The sequence below is a fragment of the Oncorhynchus mykiss genome, chromosome 3, assembly GCF_057628025.1.
Source record: "Oncorhynchus mykiss isolate SJ-2025 chromosome 3, ASM5762802v1, whole genome shotgun sequence".
Lineage (NCBI taxonomy): Eukaryota > Metazoa > Chordata > Actinopteri > Salmoniformes > Salmonidae > Oncorhynchus > Oncorhynchus mykiss.
In genome coordinates this window covers 65,146,970-65,157,729 of record NC_143024.1, presented here as the reverse complement: position 1 = coordinate 65,157,729, position 10,760 = coordinate 65,146,970, and the positions used below count along the sequence as shown (strand labels likewise).

The 10,760-nt window shown below is 43.5% G+C and overlaps 1 protein-coding gene across 2 annotated transcripts in view; it reads right to left on the bottom strand.

Annotated features, from left to right (window-relative positions):
* Window positions 1–2,379: 2,379 nt before the first annotated feature.
* lypd6 (LY6/PLAUR domain containing 6) overlaps window positions 2,380–10,760 on the bottom strand; it is a 28,022-nt gene continuing 19,641 nt past the window's right edge. The window contains exons 3-6 of one of the 2 annotated variants that reach the window (XM_090230717.1): window positions 6,557–6,629; window positions 6,005–6,103; window positions 5,131–5,261; window positions 2,380–4,536 (exon numbers count right to left, since the gene is read on the bottom strand). In XM_090230717.1, the coding sequence (XP_090086843.1) occupies window positions 4,363–4,536; window positions 5,131–5,261; window positions 6,005–6,103; window positions 6,557–6,629 (477 nt within the window). In that variant the 3' untranslated portion in view covers window positions 2,380–4,362. The remainder of the gene's footprint in view (window positions 4,537–5,130; window positions 5,262–6,004; window positions 6,104–6,556; window positions 6,630–10,760) is intronic. The other variant, XM_021597340.3, reaches the window with a different exon arrangement.

Genomic DNA, 10,760 nt, shown 5'->3' with positions numbered 1-10,760 from the left:
GCATGACTCCACCTTCGCCACTCCCGAGCCCGTTGAGGAGTTGCAGCGATGACACAAGATCGAAATTGGGGAGAGAATAAATAAGATGTCAGATTGAGCTGGTCATGACATCAACTATATAAATATGAGAAGGAGTTGGAGGAAAACCTGTGGTGACCTAGGAGCATGTCAATCACTGCTGGTGGTGTTTGCTTTGATAAATGTTTCCTATAATGCAATGCGGTCCTCTGATGCTTCATGAGTAGACCACAGAACACACACAGATGACACTTTTTTTTCTATATAAAACAATGTCTGCAGAAAAGCTAACACACACTCACAAACGCACGCTCACACATGCATAGCAATTGGATCAAATGAACATTCATACAAACTCTGTCCATTTTCAGAGTCACAAGCACTGTGCCTAGTTCCACTATCACCCTCTTACCAGGTTATGCCATGTGTAGGCTACTTTATCAGTGACCATTACCAATGGCAACCACTTGTTTCAATGTACAGGAATCCACAGAGAGCCTATGCTGGGTTGTGTTCCCTGCAGTGAGAGGACTTGATGTGTTTACAGATACTGTACCTCTTCCCTGAGAATCCTCTGTAAGGGTAATTACAATCTCAGCCGGTCGAAGCTGAACAGGATATGCAGCCATGCCCTCATACAATGAGGGTCATTCTTCAAACACTGCCTTCGCCAACCAGGCATTCAACAACCAGGCCTGAAACTGCACTCAATCGCAATCACTAAAAACATGTTACGGCTCATCTGCAAAGTTAGCTTTGCTGGTGATGACAGGTTACTTTTTCTGGTCATTGTTTTGATATGTTTGAGCTGTGGTTTGAGCTATGTTTTGAGGATTAACATATTCTAGTTTTTTTCCCTGTTGTTGCACAACAAGCATCTTCAATCTAAGAGTTCAACCTCTCTGTGAAGGACACGTATATCTGAGTACTGAAAAATAGAGAAACGCCTTTCCCACACCCTCTCTTTCCCACACTCTCTCCCACAGGTCACCTTTAAATTACCACCCCGCAGATCCTGAGGTAAAAGAGAGAGGCTAATCCCTTTGGATGAAAAGGATTGGAAATTACACTGTAGGGTCTAAAGCCTGAGAATGCTATTGCTGTTTTGGCTGCCCTGAGAGGAGAAGCCAAAAAGGCAAAAAAGAACAAGACATTTTTCTCCCACTGACTGCCATGCATTAGGTTGTTTCAAGATTTTTCCTATGAATCCAGCTACCACAGACGCCACTTCTGAGTGAAACCGAAAACCTTTACAACTCCAACAAAGTCAACTTCATTTTCACTGCAGAGTCCATCTGTGACACAGAGCGGACAAACGGCCCAGGATATTAACCTCTGACCTTCCTAGAGTTCTATCCAACTGGGGTCATGTTCCCAATTTACGTCCCGCTATGGGAGCGGTCTGAGGCCACTGGAACCAAACCATAAATTACCATGAAGGACATCACCCAGTCCAAACAGACATTACTGTTGTATTGTATTTGGCCTCTTGTTTAGACTGTTTGCTCAAGTGATCTGAATTTGAACAGAGCACCAGACACTTTATTGTTTATAGCTAGACTGTGATGTGTCATTTGTTTTAGAATAGGGTGTTTACAATGCTTCAAAGAATGTCTTCTCTTGAATGATGCGTTTTTACAAAGCCAACGGTCCAATCCTATTACTTCTCAGTGCAATACATCAGACACTTGCTGCCAGTGGCTGTAACCCACCAGTACCTTGGCCTGAGGTTCAACATAATGGTCATTCCTCAAGAAGTGGGCATAAACGCTGTCCAGACTGAAGGGTCCTTTGTTTGCTTTTCCACCCTTAAGTATTAGAACAGGGCATCAGGGGCCCCTACAACAACTCTCCAAGGATGGCTTATCAGGAACCGCTGATGATTCTACAGATGACACAGGTCTGCTCAGTTCAGATGAGTCATCCTCAGACGTCACCGCCTCTGAAAGGTCGACGGGTAGAAAAACACAGCAGATTTATAGGCGTCACGCCAGGGCTTGGGCTGCAGTTGCTGGAAACTCTGCAATCTGTGGAAAAAAGGACGACTGGAAAACAGGGGAATAACGGTGAACTGTTTTTGTGGGACCTAAATAGTAATGGCATGCAGCAGCATTATATAAAATGTAACACCTATCAAATGATCCTGACAAAGGAATCACCCACTGATTCCTACTATGGTGAGAGCGAAGCATTCAACTGTTTATCTTCAGTGAAATAGCGTGCTGATTCTCTTGTCTGATAGTATAAACAAAAATGGGTATTCAGGCCTAGTTTGGTCAGACCATTGGTTGAATATGGTATCCAGCATCACAGTAGTATTTTTGAGTCACTCAAATAACACTTATCTCATACACCATTGGCTGTAGTGGTCATGTCTTCATCTTTAATATGAAGTTACAAAGTCCTTCACATCTATATATACAATTATGTACAAAGACATTGCATATACAAACAGAGATGATATTTACATAACGTCAATTGGCACAACATGACTAGATAAGATCATGCACAAGCACTTCTTCCATGAATTGTACAGCATTTATTTAAGGCAACATCTGGCATGATATGTTGGCATTCAGGTCACAGTACAAAAGTCCTGGCAATATATTTAAAAGGGAAAATCTAGTATTGCCTGATTGGTTTAAAGGGACACAACATGTTTTAGCCCTTATGTTACCCCATAAAAAACGAAATGTAATTTATAAAATGTTAACAGAGCAAACTACAGTAGGTAAAAAATGTTGCTTTCTGTAAATCATGCTTCACTGTTTTCCTTTTGCTGCTTGGCTGGAGTCCTACTGAACAGACAGTGTGGTAGGGAGGGAGGAGGGCAGACCTGGGTTCAGATACTATTTGAAATCTTTCAAATACTTTGATCGTTTGCTTTAGTCTGCCTGAAGTAATATATGAGCATGGTTTGCCATTTTGGGACTATTCTATTGGTCCATTGAGCCAAACGATGATTTAAAATAGTAAATGAACCCAGGTCTGGAGGGGGGAAGTGACCAGTCTCCTTTATGTCTCGGGCGGTCAGCCTAAATAAATCAGAAATCCTGGAGAACAATAACACTGTATTTGCTAACTCTGCATTTTTCCCGCCTGGACAGGCGACCACACCGCCAACAGAGAGTGATGGATGAGAAACATATCACAGAACAGAGCACAGTACAAACATCAGAGGGACATGTCACAAGAACGTACAAAAACATTAAAACACTTGTGAGAAAAAGTCTCCTGAAGAGCACGTAGTGTCAGTAATTAATTGTGTGCGCACAAAGCAAGTCATTTATTGTTGCCTCTCGCTAAAACTGAAATGACGAGACATAAAAACATGCTATTTGTCCTGCAGTTACAGCACAGCTTCCAAAGCCTAGGCCAAACAAAGTGCTGCACTGAGGTATGTGGGTAGCTGTATCATGTGGAAAGTTAGATTCATTTTTCATCATCGGCCAATTTTGAAGCTAAAATAGACCTGTAATTAACTTTTATCCTTTTTTTTAGGTTTTGAGGAAATAGTCTTCCCACAACAGAAACACCAAAGGGTTAAGTGTTTGTTTGATAAGCGCCCGGCTCTCTTTCCATGTCGGTAAAAATACTTTCTGCATACTAGACGTAAAAGGACGCGCAGCGCCTATGTCACCTGTTCCTGCTGGAAAATAAAAGATGTAGTCTACACTTACATGCTATTATATAAACCTACCGGCGTAACGTTTCACACAGACATATTCACCTTCTAACAACAATGTTCCATAAAAAAATAAATACTATGTATATGTACATATGTGTCAAACATACAACATGGCGCATGGACTCGCAAATGTGAAAATGTAAAAACATAAAAACGTTTTAAAACCAGACAAATCCTCATAGAAGCTGAAGCTGTTCTTCAATTCTTCCTCATCGCTGGAACATGTTGAAACTCTTACAGTGTATAGCCTACTGTCGAATCCAAACATGCCACAACACATTTCAAGGTTTACAGTTTCCCCTCCTTCTGTCCCGGTGCAGAAGACTAGTAGGGGGAGAATCATGTCATTTCATACTTGGATGTTTATTATGTTTTATCCTTCAAGATTGACAGCCATATGGCCTGTGTTTTAGAAGCAGTATCAGTGTCAAGTTCTAAGTGCACATTTTATCGAAACCAAGCATAATGATGAAAGGGAATCAAAACTGGATTCCTTTTTAATTAAAAGGAAAATAAACTGTCAAAAACTGCAGTGAGTACTATTTCCATAGGGTGTAGATTGAATCGATTAACAGTTGGATCGGAATACATTAACAGTTGGGTCAGGCCTTCAACTGGTAAAGACAATTGTATATGTCAGTATCTCTCTCCACTTCTCAAACATAGCTGGAGATGAGGAGGGTGAGGAAAAGGAGGCAGTATATTAGTCTGTAGCTCTGTGGGATTCCTGTGGTGCCGCTGAGAGGTGAGGTGGTGGCGAACACGGCCTCCGTCTCATTCCAGGGGAGAGGAAGGTTACAGATATTGCCCTCACAGCACGCCGTACAAACCTAAAGGAGAAAAGTTGAAACGTTAGATACAACACTCGCTTGCGTCTTCTCTGGTCTCTCTCTGGTCTCTCTCTCTCCCTCCCTCTCTCTATGTCTCTCTCTCTCTTTCTCTCTCTCTCTCTCTCTCTGTGTGTCTCTCAATGGGGAATAATGCAGACTTCCGAGGTAGTGAAGACACACACCTTTCACCGGGGATTAGAATGACAGCCTACTGAGAGAGAGCAGTTTCAACCCTTCTCTTTATCTTATCTGGAGCGAGCACTTTGGAGGATCTCCGGATTAACTCAAAAGCACAGTTAAGTGGTGGTGACTGGGACAGGGCCGTAATACAAAGCGCCATGTTCACGTTGCCTGACCCTGGCTCTGACCCCAGTCAAGATTTCACCATCACCATAGCCTGAGATCCAACCATAAACTTTACCCTGTTGGCGACAGTTTGGCCACAACACCATCTACCTCGGTCTATGTCATGACTGAAAAATTCCAAGTCAGAAAAATGCCATGCCCAAAGTCAACTAGAATAATTACGAACAGAGAAACCCTTGCCCCACGTCATGCCATTCTAACACTCTTCCTCTTGTTCCCACTCCTCACCTTGTTTCCTTCATTGTCTTCTTCAGAGCATCCAGTAGAGAGGCAGTCCTCCAGAGCCACACAACGCTTTGTCACGGAAACACTGTCCCCCTCCACGTCCATCTTGTGAAATGTATAACAATATCTGGTCTCTGTTGAGAATAAAGATAGTAAATAAGACATATTGACCTCTTGCTGTAGCTACCACATTTTGGTTAGCATGGACGGATATTGATTTAAGTTAGAATTGAGAGAAAAGCTGTACTTTTCTGCTCATAGGTCGTGGGGAAACACACTATAGGCTACCTACATCTGACCCTGTCCTGCATGGAATCCACTGCCATACGGTATCTGATATACTCCAAAGCTATACATGACAGTATGTCACTTTTACTATCAAACCCATAAAACCTGGAGGAAAGCCAATCATACCACGTCACAGAGAGCATTCCAGGGAGTTTTGTTCAAGTAGTGCATGTCTCTATCCAACGATCTATGAGGCTATTATTTATACAAAGAACGTGTATTTTTTTGGGCTAGGCCAAGAGTAACTTATTAGTCTTTAAGAGCGAGCTGTAAATCAGTCGGATAGACGTCGAGCCAAGCTAGCTCACTAGCTATTTATGAGCTAAACATGTCAACAGCAGGGTGGCATATACTTAATAATACACTGAGGCCTCCATTGAAGGAACAGAGCGGTAATTTACAACTTTGTGGCAGTACTCAAAGGAAAGAATGCCTAATTTAAATACAAAGTAAGAGTAGGTCCTATCTGAAAGCAGAAGGAGTAAAGAATTAACCTATTATTATTACTTAATGAGTAGGGCTTGAAATCATACTGTTGTTATCAACGGTGCTGAAAAGAAAATAGGTTTGCCCTAGTGGTTTGACTCACCTTGTGGGCAGTACAGGTCTGGCGCCCAGCGATTACACTCGTAGTTGTCAGGTGCCTCCTCACATGTGAAGCACTTGAACCCGCCTGGGAATGGAGTGGCTGTAGAAACATACACACACACTTATTCCACACACTGATTAAGAGTCATGCCCAGGGCACTGGGACATGCATAGCCAGTCACACAGCCATAGCCAACAAACACTTAGCCTAAGTGAACAGAAGTCCTGAAACATTGAATAAGATTAGCACGCTTATACTAAAAGCTGGGTTAATAATAGTATTAGTTTATGAAATCTGTCCAGAAAAAGATTGAACTTTTTGATAAATAAGTTTGGAATGCATGGAACGCGTTATTTTGGATTAGTTAAACAAAAATCACTCTTATAACATGGACTTTAGGGAGGGGAACTTGCACCAACATACTGTACATAGTTTATGACTGGTAGTAATCTATATCTCGCTCACACACACTTGTTCTGATAAAGACTTAAATTGCCAAATGCAGTTTACCCCATGCACTCTGTTAATTCAGTGAAACACTAAGACTAATACCATGCAGCTCAGTTGCTGCCTCCCTTCTCAATGCATTGTCCCCAGAGGATGGAAAATGTCCATGGTGGGCCATCTGTTGTGATCAAACGGACGAAGAAGCTGTTAGTCTTTCCAGTTTCACACCATTACATTAATCTGATTGGCCACTCCTCCACACCGTTCCCCAATGATAGCTGCAGGTCTGCAGGTCAGGCAAATTTCCTTCAGAACACAAAGCTTGTTGCCAATCACCATGGCTACGTCTCAAATGGCACCCTATTCCCTATACAGTGCACTATGTAGGCCATAGGACTCTGGTCAAAAGTTGTGCAGTATATCGGGAATAGGGTGCGATTTAGGACGCAGCCCATGATCCCGCCTTGCCTCGTCACTGCTAGCTAGACCATGACCCCTCCCTCCATCTCCCAGGATGTCTGGTTAGTTACCACTCCCTAGGAGCCCTCCCACACCCACACACAAAGACAGACGCACAACTACGCAAACACCCTGTCACATGCTCACATATGTACATAGACACGGACACATGCGCGTACACACGAACACACACACACATATACACACACACACACACACAATCTACCAAATCCCCACGGGGACTAGAGGGGTGGCCTCGAGCTGACACGGATATCTCCTGCAGTATCCCGGAAAGCCGGCACGGTGTTAACCTGATCCCGGGAGTTCTGCCTCTCTGTGATGAAAGAGTCACAGATCTTAAGAGATTTTCTCTCTGGCTACACGGGGACCTGTTTCTGAGACGTGGGAGGGCTGACCTCTAACATGCCCGCTTCCTGGGGAGAGTTGGGGTTGTTTCAGACCCTAATCTGGGAGCTCATACCTAGCATATGCCCCTCTACAGAAGCCTATAGTGACCCAGTCTGTTTGTTGCACACAGTAAGTGGTCCTGCAGGGGGTCTGAAAAAGGGGAAAAGACTGTTGTACAGAGGCCATGTCGAGGCAACTTAGCTTATCTACTGACCTAACAAACTAGGAAAAAGGCCTGTAAGAGGACTTGAGATGTGGAGCAGCAATTTACCGGCTGTAATGTGACTTACATGACTTGTATTTATTTACCATTTGCCCTATACTGGCACGGGTGCACATTGAGTTAAGACAGGGAGGAAAGGTGGGAGAGAGAGAAGGGGGGAGAAGAGAGAGAACAAGTTGAGAGTACTATGTTATGGAAAGCAACCATTCCTGTGGCTCGGGAACATGATCTAATTGACACTGAGGACCAATTAGGGAGTGTCCACATTCTGCCCATGCCGGAACATTCTGTCTCGAGTCACAGGGACAGCCAGAGGACAGCAATCAATCAGTTACCCTCAGCTGAGTCTTGTTGGTCGTCACTGTCACGACTTGGCTCAGACCACTAGAATTCTAATTAAGATAACAGTCACTCTCTATAAGCATTCCTTTGGTTTATTGACAATGTGTTTCATTGTTTCAATCTGAACTGATTCAGGAAATATTGAATAAACGTTAATAAGATGTCTATGCCATTTGCAGTTGGTCTTACAGTTAAGGTGTAGTGTAGTGTCTCTATTGGGGGGGGGGGGGGGGCTGAGTGGAAATAGTGCTGGGCTAATGTGTGGATGAGACAAAAGAAGGCAGACGGCAGAAGGCAGTGACAACATGGGTGACTGTGGGGCGTCTGACTGTGCCGGGTAGCTATGCGTGGAGTCACATGACCCCATACCTCAGATCAAAGAGCCTGGTCTGGTGGTGGAGAGGGGAGGGAGCAGGCAGTTGCTGTGCCAGCTGTAGATCTGTCTGGTTTGGCTTGGGATCACAACCTCACTGGATATACACCCCTAACAGCTATTCCTGAGTAGCATAGCCTTTGACTGACTTTTTCATAACTCTTAAGGGTCAGTCAAAATTGGAATAGAGCAGTCTATTAAGGTTTGGGATAAGCCGCAGTTATGAGGGATGTAATAAGCCCCCTTTGGCTCATCTAACGAAATAGTCTCATCACAAGACAGTAAAAGTGTGTGTGTGTGTGAGTGTGCGTGTGTGAGAAAGAGAAAGAGAAAGGGAGAGACATAGAGAAAGAGAGCGAGAGAGAGACAGAGAGACAGAGGGGCCTCTCCTCCATTAGAGATGGCCTGTAATAACAGACTCAGTCTATTGACAGCTTTACAGGGGACTGAGGGGCTGAAGGTCTCCCCCTAGCCTAGTTTATAAGGCTTACACGTTCTCAGAGAGAAAGGGCTGGGCTACATGAATACATGGACGTGGCTTGGCCAGTTGATTAACAGTTAAAGCCGACAGCGGTGACTGACTGACCGTCTCAATTTTACAGTGGGGCAAAAAAGTATTTAGTCAGCCACCAATTGTGTAAGTTCTCCCACTTAAAAAGATGAGAGAGGCCTGTAATTTTCATCATGTGTACACTTCAACTATGACAGACAAAATGAGAAAAAAAATCCAGAAAATCACAATGTAGGATTTTTAATGAATTTATTTGCAAATTATGGTGGAAAATAAGTATTTGGTCAATAACAAAAGTTTGTTTCAATACTTTGTTGTATACCCTTTGTTGGCAATGACAGCGGTCAAACGTTTTCTGTCAGTCTTCACAAGGTTTTCACACCCTTTTGCTGGTATTTTGGCCCATTCCTCCATGCATATCTCCTCTAGAGCAGTGATGTTTTGGGGCTGTTGCTGGGCAACACGGACTTTCAACTCCCTCCAAAGATTTTGAGATTTTGAGGGGTTGAGATCTGGAGACTGGCTAGGCCACTCCAGGACCTTGAAATGCTTCTTACAAAGCCACTCCTTCGTTGCCCGGGCGGTGTGTTTGGGATCATTGTCATGCTGAAAGACCCAGCCACGTTTCATCTTCAATGCCCTTGCTGATGGAAGGAGGTTTTCACTCAAAATCTCACGATACATGGCCCCATTTATTCTTTCCTTTACACGGATCAGTCGTCCTGGTCCCTTTGCAGAAAAACAGCCCCAAAGCATGATGTTTCCACCCCCATGCTTCACAGTAGGTATGGTGTTCTTTGGATGCAACTCGGCATTCTTCGTCCTCCAAACACCACGAGTTGAGTTTTTACCAAAAAGTTATATTTTGGTTTCATCTGACCATATGACATTCTCCCAATCTTCTTCTGGATCCTCCAAATGCTCTCTAGCAAACTTCAGACGGGCCTGGACATGTACTGGCTTAAGCAGGGGGACACATCTGTGTTACTGATGGTAGGCTTTGTTACTTTGGTCCCAGCTCTCTGCAGGTCATTCACTAGGTCCCCCCGTGTGGTTCTGGGATTTTTGCTCACCGTTCTTGTGATCCTTTTGACCCCACAGGGTGAGATCTTGCGTGGAGCCCCAGATCGAGGGAGATGATCAGTGGTCTTGTATGTCTTCCATTTCCTAATAATTGCTCCCACAGTTGATTTCTTCAAACCAAGCTACTTACCTATTGCAGATTCAGTCTTCCCAGCCTGGTGCAGGTCTACAATTTTGTTTCTGGTGTCCTTTGACAGCTCTTTGGTCTTGGCCATAGTGGAGTTTGGAGTGTGACTGTTTGAGGTTGTGGACAGGTGTCTTTTATACTGATAACAAGTTCAAACAGGTGCAATTAATACAGGTAAAGAGTAGAGGACAGAGGAGCCTCTTAAAGAAGAAGTTACAGGTCTGCGAGAGCCAGAAATATTGTTTGTAGGTGACCAAATACTTATTTTCCACCATAATTTGCAAATAAATTCATAAAAAATCCTACAATGTGATTTTCAGGATTTTTTTTCTCATTTTCTCTGTCATAGTTGAAGTGCACCTGTGATGAAACTTTACAGGCCTCTCTCATCTTTTTAAGTGGGAGAACTTGCACAATTGGTGGCTGACTAAATACTTTTTTGCCCCACTGTATATCACCCAGTCACTGGGATAATAGCAGTCCGGTCACATCATTGACGATGTTAGCAGAAGTGGGATCTCTGAGTGCAATAACAGCTACTGACTGATCTACAAGGCATCCAAATCGCATCAGACCAAACCCTGGGCATTTTCTTAGCTTGTCGGGAATAATTTAATACATTTCGTCCAACACAAACGCCAATTCCATGCAAGTCAGCTGCATTTTGGACATAGTGAATTAGCTCTGTAAATTACTTGTAACCTTTCACGCTATTAGTATTGGATGTCTAGAAGCATATCACTCTCATCTGGGAAATTGGGACACCATCACTCTATTAAATAC